General features: G+C 37.8%; 1 protein-coding gene across 2 annotated transcripts in view; it reads left to right on the top strand.

The window, feature by feature from the left end:
• Positions 1 to 17105, top strand: part of LOC123555468 (nucleoporin NUP188-like) — a 75118-nt gene that overhangs the window by 44113 nt on the left and 13900 nt on the right. For both annotated transcript variants that reach the window (XM_053525052.1, XM_053525053.1), the window contains exons 26-38: positions 3281 to 3397; positions 7857 to 8026; positions 8618 to 8684; positions 9407 to 9480; positions 9979 to 10054; positions 10476 to 10616; positions 11233 to 11307; positions 11834 to 11919; positions 12537 to 12691; positions 13638 to 13795; positions 14210 to 14341; positions 15201 to 15269; positions 15927 to 16034. In XM_053525052.1, the coding sequence (XP_053381027.1) occupies positions 3281 to 3397; positions 7857 to 8026; positions 8618 to 8684; positions 9407 to 9480; positions 9979 to 10054; positions 10476 to 10616; positions 11233 to 11307; positions 11834 to 11919; positions 12537 to 12691; positions 13638 to 13795; positions 14210 to 14341; positions 15201 to 15269; positions 15927 to 16034 (1428 nt within the window). The remainder of the gene's footprint in view (positions 1 to 3280; positions 3398 to 7856; positions 8027 to 8617; positions 8685 to 9406; positions 9481 to 9978; positions 10055 to 10475; positions 10617 to 11232; positions 11308 to 11833; positions 11920 to 12536; positions 12692 to 13637; positions 13796 to 14209; positions 14342 to 15200; positions 15270 to 15926; positions 16035 to 17105) is intronic.

The raw sequence follows: 17105 nt of genomic DNA, 5'->3' as shown, positions 1-17105 counted from the left end.
GATAACTTGGAAAAATTTTGCTTGTCCAATAGAGTTCGACCAAATGAAGTTCAGCTGTACTTGACCTTGATTGAACTCACAACAGCTAAGCTTTGGCTCCGTGCCACGCGAGAGCTCAGAATTCAGTTCCTGGCCATTTATAACTAGATTTTTTTTCAGAAAACAATAGCTGTCGGATAACAGCAATGCTTGACTATTAAAAAGCATTATCACTAGTTAAAGACATAAATAAAACAAAAGGGGTAGCAATATTGAGACATAGAACTCCTCTGTTATGATGCAAAGTGAGATAACAGATTCCACCTAAAATGGCTCAGTAAAAGAGGGGGCAGAACTTTGTGAGAAAAAAAAAACAACTTTTTTGTGTTTGTGCATTACTTATCATAGATCTGTCATCACTGAACAAATGTGGAATGGTTCCATTCAACTCTCACAATTGATTACCGAGATATCAGCTTACATATAAAAACTTAATAAAAATAATGTTGAAAAGGGGCATATCTTTGTAAAAATGCAAAACAGAGTTATGGAACCTGTACATTTCATGTCAGATCATCACAGTGAATAAAAGTTTTCAGTTCATTCCAATACAATTAGTGGTTACTGAGATACCAGCTTATATCAAAATCTTGACGAAAACTTTCTTACTCCAAAAAAGAGGCATAACTTTGAGAAAAAGCAAAAAAGAATTATGAAACCTATGCAGTGCATGTCAGATCACCACACAGAATGAGTTTGTAGTTTCATTCCAACAAGTGGTTACTAAGATTACATCTTGCGTACAAAAACTTTACCAAATGGGGATGTGGAATGAGTGAGTGTGATAGGTCAACCTATTCTTTGAATAGTCAAGCTAAAAATAATACTTGTAGCATCCTTGTTTGGCACTCTGCATTTAGAGGATAGTTGTAGGACTGTACTAGTTTTATGTGACTGGATGGAGTATTATGTCACGTGTCTTTGGCTTGATAAACAAGTGCTGTAGAAGTGTTAAGTTGGGCAAAAACTTATAGTTCCTATCCAGTTCTTATACATGTATGTAATACTTGTGTTTTCTTCTATTGCAATTAGGGATGTCAACGGATATCCGGATATTCGGTCACGGGTCCGAATATTTGGATCTTATTTAAGTATTCGAATATTCGGTGGTAACATACACATTACTGAAATATTTATTTTCATGTTCATAGCATTGTAATTTTTCGTCACGTAAATAGCGTGTCAAAACGTAATACACAGTCACCATGGTAATGACACATACCCGACAGGTGTGCGAAACATAATTGTCATCTAAGCTAGTCCTGTTTGATCAAACAATTCAATCTTTCCAATTTGCATAATAAATCTAAACCGAAAGTAGAAAAATCTTGTCAGAGTTACCTTTCTTCCATTTCAAAATGGCGACCGCTAATATATTACAAGTACGACTGGTACTAGAAAAACATCATAAGCCGTTATATAAATACGTTCAGGTCATCAGAAAAAAGAGGTTATATGCGGGAACGAATATCCGGATATTCGTTCGGATGGTTAACCGAATATTCGGATACCAGTTTTGGTATTCGTTGACATCCCTTATTGCAATGCATGAATATGGTTTCCTTTTAATAGAGGTCCCTGTTCCATGTACAGTTGAACCTGCTGTAGAGGTATCCTGTATTAAGCAACCACCTGTCCTAAGCAGCCACTCAGCAAGCTTCCCAAGTTGACTCTTTTTTTAGCTCATCTGATTTTTTGAAAAAAAAATGATGAGTTATTGTCATCACTTGAGCGGTTGTCGGCGTCGGCGTCGGCGTCTGCGTCGGCGTTGCCTGGTTAAGTTTTATGTTTAGGTCAGCTTTTCTCCTAAACTATCAAAGCTATTGCTTTGAAACTTGGAATACTTGTTCACCATCATAAGCTGACCCTGTATAGCAAGAAACATAACTCCATCTTGCTTTTTGCAAGATTTATGGCCCCTTTTGTACTTAGAAAATATCAGATTTCTTGGTTAAGTTTTATGTTTAGGTCAACTTTTCTCCCAAACTGTCAAAGCTATTGTTTTGAAACTTGGAATACTTGTTCACCATCATAAGCTGACCCTGTATAGCAAGAAACATAACTCCATCTTGCTTTTTGCAAGATTTATTGCCCCTTTTGGACTTAGAAAATCAGTTTTCTTGGTTAAGTTTTATGTTTAGGTCAGCTTTTATCCTAAACTATCAAAGGTATTGCTTTAAAACTTGCAACACTTGTTCACCATCATAAGTTGACCCTGTACAGCAAGAAACATAACTCCATCCTGCTTTTTGCAAGATTTATGGCCCCTTTTGGACTTAGAAAATCAGTTTTCTTGGTTAAGTTTTATGTTTAGGTCAGCTTTTATCCTAAACTATCAAAGGTATTGCTTTAAAACTTGCAACACTTGTTCACCATCATAAGTTGACCCTGTACAGCAAGAAACATAACTCCATCCTGCTTTTTGCAAGATTTATGGCCCCTTTTGGACTTAGAAAATATCAGATTTCTTGGTTAAGTTTTATGTTTAGGTCAACTTTTTTTCATAAACTATCAAAGCTATTGCTTTGAAACTTGCAACACTTGTTCACCATCATAAGCTGACCCTGTACAGCAAGCAGCGTAACTCCATCCTGATTTTTGCAATAATTATTGCCCCTTTTGGACTTAGAAAATCATTTTCTTGGTTGAGTATTATGTTTAAGTCAACTTTTCTCATAAACTATCAAAGCTATTGCTTTAAAACTTGCAACAGTTTTTCACCATCATAAGTGGACACTGTACATCAAGAAACATAACTCTATCCTGCTTTTTGCAAGAATGATGGCCCTTTTTAGACTTAGAAAATCATGGGTAGGACAATATTTCTATTACACAAAAAAAATCAGATGAGCGTCAGCATCCGCAAGGCGGTGCTCTTGTTCTAATTTAACCTTAAGCCTGCTGGTGGCAAGTGATTCTGCCTTTGCGACCAGTGCAGACCAAGATCAGCCTGCACATCCGTGCAGTCTGATCATGGTCTGCACTGTTCGCTATTCAGTCAGTAAATTTTCAGCAAACACCCCTTCAAATAATCAATGGTTTTGCCCAAAGTGAATGATGGATCAGTCCATTATAGAAATTTAGCAGGGTAAGGGTTAAACGTCTTAAGCAGCCACCTGCCTGCAGCAGCCAGATTGTGTTGCTCCTTTCTATGAATGCTTAATACAGGTTTGTGTGGACAGACATACCATGTAAAACTTAAGTGACAACTCTGTATTGTTCATTATGCTGTGTATTACAGGATCTAAGTTTGAAGACAGGTATATTGGAACTGCTGTCAGTATGTGTGGACACCCAGCCAGGGTTGATTGAACTCTTCCTCAATGTCCAGACAACACAGCCCTCTGATGCAAATAAGGTAAGAGTTTTGTATCTTAAGTTTTTATGACAAGTTTGACCATTAGGTCCAAAAACTATACCTACAAATTGTAGTTGATGTGAGGATGTGATCAGGACCTTGGTCGGTTTTCAACAATGTTTTGAAGTTTGAAACATAGAGTTAAGAATGGCCCATATTCTTTAGACAGTCTCTGAGAACCATGGCTCATATTCTTTAGACAGTCTGTGAGAACCTTGGCCCATATTCTTTAGACAGTCTGTGAGAACCTTGGCCCATATTCTTTAGACAGTCTCTGAGAACCTTGGCCCCTATTTATTAGATAGTCTCTGAGAACCTTGGCCCCTATTCTTTAGATTGTCTCTGAGAATCTTGGCCCATATTCTTTAGACAGTCTCTGAGAACCTTGGGCATATTCATTAGACAGTCTCTGAGAACATTGGTCCATAGTCTCTAGACAGTCTCTGATAACCTTGGCCCATATTCTTTAGACAAGTCTTTGAGAACATTGGCCCATATTCTCTAGACAGTCTCTGAGAATCTTGGCCCATATTCTCTAGACAGTCTCTGAGAATCTTGGCCCATATTCTTTAGACAGTCTCTGAGAACCTTGTTCTATATTCTTTAGACAGTCTCTGAGAACCTTGGCCTCTATTCTTAAGATAGTCTCTGAGAACCTTGGCCCATATTCTCTAGACAGTCTCTGAGAACCTTGGCCCATATTCTCTAGACAGTCTCTAGGAATCTTGGCCCATATTCTTCAGACAGTCTCTGAGAACCTTTGCCCATATTCTTTAAACAAGTCTCTGAGAATCTTGGCTCATATTCTCTAGACTGTCTCTGAGAATCTTGGCCCATATTCTTCAGATAGTCTCTGAGAACCTTGGCCCATATTCTTAAGACAGTCTCTGAGAACCTTGGCCTCTATTCTTTAGATAGTCTCTGAGAACCTTGGCCTCTATTCTTTAGATTGTCTCTAGGAATCTTGGCCCATATTCTCTAGACAGTCTCTGAGAACCTTAACCCATATTCTTTAGACAGTCTCTGAGAACCTTGGCCCATATTCTCTAGACAGTCTCTGATAACCTTGGCCCATATTCTTTAGAAACGTCTCTGAGAACATTGGCCCATATTCTTTAGACAGTCTCTGAGAACATTGGCCCATATTCTCTAGACAGTCTCTGGGAATCTTGGCTCATATTCTCTAGACAGTCTCTGATAACCTTTGCCCATATTCTTTAGGCAGTCTCTGAGAACCTTGGCCCATATTCTCTAGATAGTCTCTGAGAACATTTGCCAATATTACCTAGACAGTCTCTGAGAACCTTGGCCCCTATTCTTTAAACAGTCTCTGAGAATCTTGGCCCATATTCTTTAGACAGTCTCTGAGAATCTTGGCCCCTATTCTTTAGACAGTCTCTGAGAATCTTGGCCCATATTCTTTAGACAGTCTCTGAGAACCTTGGCCCCTATTCTTTAGATAGTCTCTGAGAACATTGGCCCATATTCTCTAGACAGTCTCTGAGAACATTGGCCCATATTCTCTGGACAGTCTCTGATAACCTTGGCTCATATTCTTTAGACAAGTCTTTGGGAACATTGGCCCATATTCTCTAGACAGTCTCTGAGAATCTTGACCCATATTCTTTAGAAAGTCTCTGAGAACCTTTGCCCATATTCCTTAGACAGTCTCTGAGAACCTTGGCCCCTATTCTTTAGATTGTCTCTGGGAATCTTGGCCCATATTCTCTAGACAGTCTCTGATAACCTTGGCCCCTATTCTTTAGATTGTCTCTGAGAATCTTGGCCCATATTCTTTAGACAGTCTCTGAGAACCTTGGGCATATTCATTAGACAGTCTCTGAGAACATTGGTCCATAGTCTCTAGACAGTCTCTGATAACCTTGGCCCATATTCTTTAGACAAGTCTTTGAGAACATTGGCCCATATTCTCTAGACAGTCTCTGAGAATCTTGGCCCATATTCTCTAGACAGTCTCTGAGAATCTTGGCCCATATTCTTTAGACAGTCTCTGAGAACCTTGTTCTATATTCTTTAGACAGTCTCTGAGAACCTTGGCCTCTATTCTTAAGATAGTCTCTGAGAACCTTGGCCCATATTCTCTAGACAGTCTCTGAGAACCTTGGCCCATATTCTCTAGACAGTCTCTAGGAATCTTGGCCCATATTCTTCAGACAGTCTCTGAGAACCTTTGCCCATATTCTTTAAACAAGTCTCTGAGAATCTTGGCTCATATTCTCTAGACTGTCTCTGAGAATCTTGGCCCATATTCTTCAGATAGTCTCTGAGAACCTTGGCCCATATTCTTAAGACAGTCTCTGAGAACCTTGGCCTCTATTCTTTAGATAGTCTCTGAGAACCTTGGCCTCTATTCTTTAGATTGTCTCTAGGAATCTTGGCCCATATTCTCTAGACAGTCTCTGAGAACCTTAACCCATATTCTTTAGACAGTCTCTGAGAACCTTGGCCCATATTCTCTAGACAGTCTCTGATAACCTTGGCCCATATTCTTTAGAAACGTCTCTGAGAACATTGGCCCATATTCTTTAGACAGTCTCTGAGAACATTGGCCCATATTCTCTAGACAGTCTCTGGGAATCTTGGCTCATATTCTCTAGACAGTCTCTGATAACCTTTGCCCATATTCTTTAGGCAGTCTCTGAGAACCTTGGCCCATATTCTCTAGATAGTCTCTGAGAACATTTGCCAATATTACCTAGACAGTCTCTGAGAACCTTGGCCCCTATTCTTTAAACAGTCTCTGAGAATCTTGGCCCATATTCTTTAGACAGTCTCTGAGAATCTTGGCCCCTATTCTTTAGACAGTCTCTGAGAATCTTGGCCCATATTCTTTAGACAGTCTCTGAGAACCTTGGCCCCTATTCTTTAGATAGTCTCTGAGAACATTGGCCCATATTCTCTAGACAGTCTCTGAGAACATTGGCCCATATTCTCTGGACAGTCTCTGATAACCTTGGCTCATATTCTTTAGACAAGTCTTTGGGAACATTGGCCCATATTCTCTAGACAGTCTCTGAGAATCTTGACCCATATTCTTTAGAAAGTCTCTGAGAACCTTTGCCCATATTCCTTAGACAGTCTCTGAGAACCTTGGCCCCTATTCTTTAGATTGTCTCTGGGAATCTTGGCCCATATTCTCTAGACAGTCTCTGATAACCTTGACCCATATTCTTTAGACTGTCTCTGAGAACCTTGGCCCATATTCCTTAGACAGTCCCTGAGAACATTTGCCCATAATCTCTAGACAGTCTCTGATAACCTTGACCCATATTCTTTAAACAAGTCTCTGAGAACATTGGCCCATATTCTCTAGACAGTCTCTGAGAACCTTGGCCCATATTCTTTAGACAGTCTCTGAGAATCTTGGCCCATATTCTTTAGACAGTCTCTGAGAATCTTGGCCCATATTCTCTAGACAGTCTCTGAGAATTTTTGCCCATATTCTTTAGACAGTCACTGAGAATCTTGGCCCATATTCTCTAGACAGTCTCTGAGAACCTTGGCCCATATTCTCTAGACAGTCTCTGAGAATCTTGGCCCATATTCTTTAGACAGTCTCTGAGAATGTTGGCCCATATTCTCTACCCAGTCTCTGAGCATATTGGCCCATATTCTTTAGACAGTCTCTCAGAATCTTGGCCCATATTCTCTAGACAGTCTCTGATAACCTTGGCCCATATTCTTTAGACAGTCTCTGAGAACCTTGTCCCATATTATCTAGACAGTATGAGAACCTTGGCCCATATTCTTTAGACAGTCTCTGAGAATCTTGGCCCATATTCTTTAGACAGTCCCTGAGAATCTTGGCCCCTATTCTTTAGACAGTCTCTGAGAATCTTGGCCCATATTCTCTAGACAGTCTCTGAGAATCTTGGCCCATAATTATTCTGTAGACTGTCTCTGAGAATCTTGGCCTATATTCTTTAGACAGTCTCTGCGAATCTTGGCCCATATTCTTTAGACAAGTCTCTGAGAACATTGGCCCATTTTCTCTAGACAGTCTCTGAGAACCTTGGCCCATATTCTTTAGACAAGTCTCTGAGAACATTGGCCCATTTTCTTTAGACAGTCTCTGAGAACCTTGGCCCATATCTCTGAGAACCTTGGCCCATATTCTTTAGACTTAAGAAGCCAGGTATTTAATTTGAAAAAAATCTGTTTATTAAATTGTATATGCCACAGAACATTTGCTTAGATGTGGAGAAGAAACCCTTACGCAAAGTTTTATTACATTCTGTGAGAATTTAATAATGAGAGAGCAAAAGGGAAAATTAGCAGTGTAAAGTTATGGACTTCAATCCTTGATGGATACAGGCCCAGATGTGTTAGCCTTAGACCTTTGAGCCTTAATAGGGTCATTGTGATGAGCTATGAAATTTCTTGAATCTGCTGTTATACAGACTTTACCCTATAATTAAATTTCTCTTTGTTGGAACAGGATGTGTTGGTTGGAAGGACAAGTTGCCTGCAGACTGTGCTAGACCTGATGCTCTTCAAGAAACAGGGCTCATACCAGTGTCCACCAGACCTGCTGTGTGCCTGCACCAACTTCATACAAGCACTGTGGGTGGGGATGAGAGAAACAGCCATGGCAGCTCTCAGAGCAAAGTAAGATTTTCTTCCAACACAAACCTCACTTAAATTAAAAATACTTTTTTGAAATGCTTGTTGTGATTGTAACTGAAGAATGTATGTCCTTGGGTGTAGAAAATATCTTTTAAAGGTATTTTTCAAGTATATCAGTGATTTATTTATGCTATTTTACCCAGTCAGTTAAAGGAAACATAAAAAGACTGTTTTAATGAATTAAATCTTGCTGTTGTAGCTGCTATAACTTTGTGGAGTTGTGAAGACGTGAAAAACCATCCCATAAGACTTTTACAGACCAAACTCAAATTGTCTTATCATGTCCATGGTAAAAATTGAGTAACATCTAAAAGCAAACATGGAACATGAAACATTAAGCAATTTTCAGGTGTTGCTTTAAAAATAGTACAGGTTAGCAAAATCATGAAAATTGGGCACTCATGCCGTACATGTAACATGACCATGTTAACTGTTACGTTACACAAATATAAACAAAGAAAATCCAGGTGTATTTTATAGTTATATATGGACTACTTCATGTTCAATAGTAGCAGTTCAACTAGCATTATATATACATATCTGGTTGATATTTGATAAATATTATTGTTTCAGGGTGCATTTCTGGCCAAGCCTATGTGGACCTTTGCTTAAAGACCTGTCTGATGCCTCTGAGGAACCGGTTTGTATTTTCTTCTTCAAAATTATGTAGTATTGATTTGCATTTTTTTGCATTAATTTTCTTGACATTAATTGAAAAATAACAATCATCTTAGGGGATAATTACCCATTCTTAAGGTGAACTGTCTGTAAATTGGGAGACTTTGTTGATCTTTTGGCCAAATTGAGCAAGGAGGATTAATGGTATTTCTCTATGCCCACTCAAGTCTGCTGGTAAAGCTTTGTTCATTAATTTCGAGGCCTCTGTGGCTGAGTGGTAAAGGTCGCTGACTTCAAATCACTTGCCCCTCACGGATGTGGGTTCTAGCCTCACTCGGGCATGTAAGATAGCCTTCCAGCTGGCCTACAGAAGGTTGGTGGTTCTACCCAAGTGCCTGACTGCAATGAAAATGCATGCAGGGACATCTGGGATCTTCTTCAACCATCAAAGCTGGAAACTTGACAAATGGCCTATTACTGTGTTGGTTTGACGTTAAACTCAACAAAAAGTGTTCATTAATTTCAGTTCTAATCAGATCACATTAGTTTTGCACTAAGTGTTAATTGTTTATTAGTATAGATTAAGTGTCAATTTTATCAATTGTATTCAATTTACCAATAGAAATCGAACATTGAAATTATTAGACTAGATTCCTAGGGCTAACATTTTGTGAAATGTTGATTTAACAGTTGTTATTTTAATATTTGTCTCCCTTTAGTAGACATTGACTGTATCATTTTCAGATGCTGACTTTCAAGTTGAAAACAGTGTCATACATTTTGAAAGTTTTGGCTCAGGAAATATATGTAACAAACAGGTATGTCAGTAAAACTGTAAATTATCTTAACCAAGTCACCTATCGATAAATACTGTGATATTTTTTCCAGAACATGTTCTGTGATATTGACCAGTGAAATGTCTAATTACAGCTTGTTCCCTAGCTTCTTCTGTAGAGTGGTAACTGGTTGTATGCTATATGAAACATGAAGAATTACTTTGTAGAGGGGTACCTGGTTTATAGGTTATACTAAATGTGAAGAATTATGTTGTAGAAGGGTACCTGGTTATAGGTTTAATGAAATTTGAAGAATTATGTTGTAGAAGGGTACCTGGTTATAGGTTTTATGAAATTTGAAGAATTATGTTGTAGATGGGTACCTGGTTATAGGTTTTATGAAATTTGAAGAATTATGTTGTAGAGGGGTACCTGGTTATAGGTTTTATGAAATTTGAAGAATTATGTTGTAGAAGGGTACTGGTTAAAGGCTATATTAATCAAGAAAAAATACTTTAATACATAATTATATATTTTCAGCACAAAACTAGACGACAATTTAAAGAAAATTCTGAAAGAATTAGCAGAAAAAGGCAGAATCAAATACTGGTCAACAGTGAGTATAATTGTTTCTTTTCCCCAGAGCTTCACATCCTTCAGTTATGCCATTCAGTCATTTTATCTTTTGATTCAGATTTGTTTGTCATGTTAAGTTTAGGGTTTCTTCAAATGTGGAAAGCCACATGTCAAGGGGACAGATTCTTAAAACGTAATCAATTATGAGTGAAAGTACTCTTTTTCATATTTTGTGTTTAAAAAGTAAGTAAATCAGGTTTCATAAAGACATGCCAGAAAGTTAGAATTAACTCGACATGACAGCTCTAGGTAATACAACAGTCTACAATATAGTCCAATTTGTTGTAAAGACACACATAAAGTAGAGGTTTTTGAAGTTCAGATTTTCATACGAAACATTCCAGTTTCTTCACATTTTGAAGCAGAGTGAATTCACACAAAATACCTGTTGTCTATTTTAGTATATCACAGACTGTATAAAGATGGCTGATGAAGGGTCACATGACATGTCATTGGACACAAGCACAGATGCTGCGGAACATCCAATACACAAACTGCTTCTTGCCTGGAAAAACTTCCTGGTTGTGCTGGCGAAAATAAATGTAAATACAGATACTAATTTTTTTTAGCTTACCTGAGCACGATCGTTGGATGTATATCCATCCACAGTTTCTTCAACGAATATCTCTGAAACCACCAGTCCAGTTTCAGACATACTTATCCCCATTCATATTCCTTCAAATCTAGATTTATCTGTACAGAATTCAGCTAGCTATGTTACCAAAGGGAAAAACTTTCAAAATCTCCTCCTCAGAAACAGTTAACCACTGACCTAATTTGAAAATAATTTCACAGAAGTGTTCCTTTAGTGACCGTTTACCAAATTTCTTCAAATATTTCTGTTTCATTAAAAGGTATGGCTGCCAACTGGGCTTGTTTTCTGTCTATGCCTTTTTGAAAATTTTGAAAATCTTCTCCTCTGAAACTGCAGACAAGACTTTAAAATAATTCCAGAGCAGTTTTCTACAGGTGACTCTTTACCAGATTCCTTTGAATCATTGTGCTTTGTTAACAAAAAAAAAATGGCCAGGAGAGGGTTGACTGGCTAGAACCTCAGTTTTGGACAAAGTCTTAACCAAGGTTGAGTTTTCCTTATCCACAACTCAAAGGCGTGGTAGATTCACTTAGTATATAATTATCTGCCTTTTCTTGTTGCAGGTTGTAGAACTGAAGCTAGATGATGGTTTGAAGGAACTGATAGTTGTAGACCTACTGGAGGCCATACATGCACAGGTATGCTGGCAAGTTCTTATGTAGTTCATTATATTTATACACTAAAAGGCATTGAGATGGGCTAAATATTTACCAATAACAGACTTTCTTAAACTTTGGATATTGAAGGACAATCACCTAAGAAACAAAGGTATGCAATTAAAGTCATAGATCACCTGTATTGGAAAAAAGAGTTATCTGCCCTTGAAAATGGCATTTTCCCCAAAAATGCCATTTTCAGGGGCAGATAAATATGACTTTGATTGCATATCTTTGTTTCTTAGATGATTGTCCTTCAATATCCAAAGTTGAAGAAATCATTTATTGGTATATATTTCGTATACAGAAAGTGTAGGGAATACTTTTTAGTGTTCTTCTTTTAAGTCACTTCCTGGAGGGTCTGAACCATTCATTTTTAATAGGTAACTAAATTATTTGCAAGGTTTTTAGTTGTGAAAAAAATGTATGTTGTCTTTCAAAAATTATTTTTTGTTTCTTTTGAAAAGTGAAACAAATTGGGAGTAATCAAACTATATTTATATTTCAGTTTACCAACTCTCTGTCAGAGCTGAGACATAAGTTGTCACAGACATGCAGTGCTCTTTTCTTTACCCTTGTGAAAAGCTGGACAAGGTAAATCTTTTTCAAGACCTGGGAGATATAGTGTTTGAACTGTCCATCTGTTAGTCATACTAATGTACTAACTCATGTATGAACATCAGTCGCCTGTCTCTAAGGTTCAAGGCCAGCTAAAATGAAATTTTGTATATGTCATCCGCATTAAGTGGGCATGCACATCTTTTTGACTTTATATATATATATATATATTACTTATGAAATTTTTCCAGAGGATATATGTTATACAAAGTACAATGTTAACATCACTCTTGTGTCTGTTGTTGGGTAAGTCTGTTTCAATAGACATTTATTTGTCATCTAATTATGTCGCAGGTGGTGAATTTAATCCACCTGTCAAAGCAATGTTCTTTTGGATGTTTTGACTGAAGGCAATATATCTGTAGATATTGGTCCTCCAGTAACAAGTTGGTGTTTGTACAGAATCCTGGATAACTAGTTAAGTTAACTGAACAGCTGTGATAGTCCCTCAACAGTTTTATAAAGCCTGGTCTCCGCCAAGTCATTCATAATAGGCTCATTGATATAGCTTGGAAATTCACAAGTTCTTACCAGTATTTGTTGGTTGTGGTACGCACTGTCCTGCATTGATGTTATGACTCATTTTATTCCAGTTCCATCAAGGTATGGCGTCAGGTGTTAGACAGGACCCTGGAGACCTTGACCTTGACAATGTCAAGCGGGGATATGATCATACCATCTGTACAGATTGGATTACTGGGATCTGTAACAGCCATTCTACAATATCTTAGGCTGGAAGCACACAAGAGTATGTATAACCTGTGTTTTAAAGGCTATCCGTTCTTAAGTGTTTTCAAACTGAGTTTTTAGCTCAGCTATCCATAAAATTTGTAAATCTGTTGCAATCAAATTTCTGTCAGCATTGCCATCTGCATCCACGTCTTGAAAGTTTTTATATGCGTCCCTATCTTGATAACTAGATGGAATAAAGCTTCACACACCTGTTCATTGTGATGATCTGACCTGCACTGCACAGGTTCCATTACTCTTCATGTTTTCAGGAGCTATGCCCATATCTATGCCCATCTTCCATCCCCCTCTCCCCCTTCAAAGGTGGGCATATTTAAAATCGCACTGTCTGTGTAAATTCTTGATCAGGCTGTAACTCGGCCATCCATATAGGAATTTTGAAATAACTTTGCATAAATGTTCCCCATAATGCACAAGACCCATACCTCTAGCTCCAAGGTCAAGGTCACACTTGAAAGTCTACCAAGACCCCTAGCTCCAAGGTCAAGTTACCTTTTGATAACATTTTTTTTGTCTAGTCATAAAAGGGTCTATACCTAAACTGTTTTTGCATATTTTGTGCATACAACTGTAGCATTCTTGGGCATGCTTCAGGGGCATTTGTCACAACTGTTGTGTGACTTTTTATGCATTCAATTTTAACTTTTTTTTAAATGACAAGGTTTTTGAATAGTCGAGCATTGCTGTCATCCGGCAGGGTTTTTTTTTATTCTTGAAGGCCAGTTTTTAGGTAAGAGTTTGTTCTTGAATATATATCTGAAATTGTAATGCATTATATGTAAGCGGGATATGGCAGTTTGAATTAATGTTGCAGTGTTTTATGATTACTTGTATAATAAAAAAAATAACAATTGACCATATGTTCTTGCAACAGTGTATTATGTACAGAATAGTCAGAGAAGCATGAATTTATCTCTGTGACAATTTAATATTTTGTTTCCCAGAGGTTGATGTTCAAAAGTTGGGACCAATTCTGGTGTCTACCTGTGAAGTATTGCTACAGAGTACCAGAGAATTGCCACAACCCCAGGAGCTGCGTCGACTGAGAGAAGCCCAGGAAAGCACAGAAAAATCATTCGCTCACACAGATCATAGGCTGAAGGTTTGTATTTATGTTATGATTTAATCACCCTGTCTGTTCATATGAAGTTTTTCACTTTGTCATCATGATTGAGTAGATTTCATTTAAGTATAAACTATATTGAAAGGACCTTGGTTGCAGAGTGGTGAAGCTGGCAGACTCCAAATCCCTTGCCCCTCCAAATTGAGGAGAAATATTTAAGATATTCTTTAACAGTTAGACACAACTCATTCATCTTCCACCTCTGATTCACTTGGGGAGGTTGTAAGATACATGCAGGTAACAAGTACCTATTCTAATTTTTGCAGCACTGGGTAGGTTAAGAGGCCACCAAGTATTAAAATGATGTGTTCTTTTAATTTGTCAGAAGAAATAGGAGTATAAAAGTCATATTTATACATTTGTCTAACATTTATGAGTTGTTTTACTGAACAGTTACAGACAGTTGCATGTTGCACAGTAGAGGAGTTGATACATCATATCAGAGACAGTGAGATATGGTTACCTATACTACAAGAAAATATGATCTTACCTGCACTTCTGTCATCAGCTGATATATATCTCAAGGTGAGTGTAATGGTTGCTTATTGCACAAGAAATCATTAAAAGCCCTCCTTTATCACCTGATATGTACCTCAAGGTGATGGTAAAATAATGCAGTATGTAAGAGAGAAATTTGATCCGAAATTCCTTTCTGTTATATCTGTGAAAACTGTAAAGTGTTTCAAGGGTAAAACTTCGTTTTTTCTTACCCTTGCATGATCGTAAGAGGCGACTAATAGGGTCTTAACACTTGGTTTTGCAGTAATTCTGTGATTCCAGCAGGTATGCAAATTTTGATTCCATACCTCATGTTTTTATTTCGATGTAAATGAGATGTGGAACCAAAATTTGTAGTCCTGTTTGGCGCCATATAACCTATACTGTGTTGGTGCGCCATAAAACCCAAATAAATAAATAGTTTTTTCTGACAATTATTCTACTGTTACTTACATTTCATTGCTGAAGTATGATTTTAACCAAGCAACAACATGTATGTAATTGTTGATTTTATTAATCATAGGTGAGGATGAAAAATAAGCAAAGTTAGAATCATTCATGTCTACTGTACTGTTGCTTTTTTAAGACTTGCGTGCTCGCTTCACTTGATTAGTAGAATGGATATGCAGTATCATAATTTTGATCCTAGGGAGAGGCGTATGTTCTAAAGTTCAGATAGAAGACACTGTGTCTGAAATCATGTGTTCTCTACCTGAATCAAGTGGAGAAATTTCTTTCAAGTTATTACTGGTAAAGAATCCAAGAACTCTGGTGAGATACTGTTGAAATATTGCACAAATCCCAAAACAAGTAAAATCTTTCCCAGATTTGTTCATCTTCTATGAGTACTTGAAACCCTTCTTATTAAACAATGATTTTGTTTCAGACACAGGAGAGCTTGCATTATCTACAGCCATTGTTTATACTCTTCCTCACCATAGCGCAAGATAAGAAGGTATGTTAGTTGTATATGTTTTGTTTTTTTACAGTGGGAAGTGTATGTCAAACTTTGTATAAATGTATATTGTTTTGTCCCATAGGAAATTTGAACATGCCAGAACAGTTAAAATGTTTTTACAGTTACTGGCTTTGAAAAGTCACTTTACTGGAGATATTTTGTATTTTCTTGACATTTCTCATGACGTAACTTATTTGACAAAACTTAACCTGCCTGGTTAGTGCAATAGGTATAGAGCAATACTGGTAGATTTGAATCATGGGCAAATACGGATTTCTCTTTGATGATTTTCTAAGAACAATGTGTCAAAGGTTATTTGTCCTTCTGAATCACCTTTGATTGATGTGAGGAAGTGGCAAAGAAGATATTGCACAGAATCCAAGACTGATAGTACTTAGTTTGGAAACCACTCTGAAAATATCAAATTTGTGCTCCGATATTATTAGTTAAATGCTAGAGTTTTGAAACTGGTTTCATAACTCAGTTATGTAACTGAAGTACTTTTGAAAGTAACTTTAAACAAAAATGACTGAGCTGCTGTAATTTAAGACATAAAGATTTGTAAGTGCTTGCTAACTTGTTTTTCTGAACCATTATAAAAATGTTCTTGTAAAACAGGAAATATCTCAACGACTCTATAATTTTGCTTTTAAGGGAGCTGAGAGTTTAGCAATGGCAGGTCTGACCCAGCATGTGTGTCTACCAGTCACATATTGTTACCAGAATGGAGATGTCTCGTACCCTGGTCCCAAACCTGGGCAGGTGAGTTTGTCATGGTTTCTAATGTCTAGTCTTCTTCATTTGAGCTGCGCTATGAGAAAACCAACATAGTGGCTTTGCTACCAGCATGGATCCAGACCAGCCTGCACATCCGCACAGTCTGATCAGGATCCATGCTGTTCGCTTTCAAAGCCTGTCGCAATTAGACTAAGAGAAATCGTTAGCGAACAGCATGGGTCCTGACCAGACTGCCCGGATGCGCAGGCTGGTCTGGATCCATGCTGGTCGCAAATGCACTATGTTGGTTTTCTTATGGCCCAGCTCATTTTACATCATTGCATAGTCTTAAGATTTTAAAATTTGAGTTTGGCGACCAGTCTTTTAAGTACAACAATACTACTGGTCAGTTTCATGACTTAGCTGGGATTCAACCAGTCAGCTGTAAAAACTTTCAGACTTGCCTGTTTACTGAGTTTATAACCTTGTTTCCTGATGTGGGACTTTGAGTCAAAGAAGGAAGCCATCTAGCATGCTTGTTGAAGGTCAATGTTTTATCCATATGCCCACTGATGGTAAAAATGTTGTTCACAATGGCAACCAGGGTCTTCCTCAATTATTGAAGCTTTAAAGTCACTGAAAGACTTGACACTTTGTGTTAAACTACCCAACAGACAAGCCATAGAGAAGATTTTTACATTTTATTTACACTCAGGTTCTTGGTTTTCTTATTACTTTTTTGCAAGGACCTCTGTGGCCTGATGGTTCGGATATTTGACTTTGAATCCGTTACCAGTTACTGCCGAAGGCTTGAGGCCCTAGAAGGGATGTAGGGTTCTGTCATCTGATGAAATCATCCAGTTAGTTGGTGGTTTTACCAGTGTGCCTGGAGGACACCTGTGCTCTCCATGCATTTTAAACATCACCATAAGACCTAAATTGTGTCAGTATGACTTTAAACTGAATAATGTGAAACAAAACAAAACATAGACCTTGCAGTTTGATTTGCTGAATTACTTAATCCTTAGTCTGCTGGTGGGAAGTGATTCTGCCTTTGCAACCAGTGCAGACCATGATCAGCCTGCACATCCAGGCTGATCATGGTCTACACTGTTC

This window comes from Mercenaria mercenaria, chromosome 15, assembly GCF_021730395.1.
Source record: "Mercenaria mercenaria strain notata chromosome 15, MADL_Memer_1, whole genome shotgun sequence".
NCBI classification, from domain to species: domain Eukaryota; kingdom Metazoa; phylum Mollusca; class Bivalvia; order Venerida; family Veneridae; genus Mercenaria; species Mercenaria mercenaria.
This window is presented reverse-complemented; position numbering and strand designations above follow the sequence as displayed.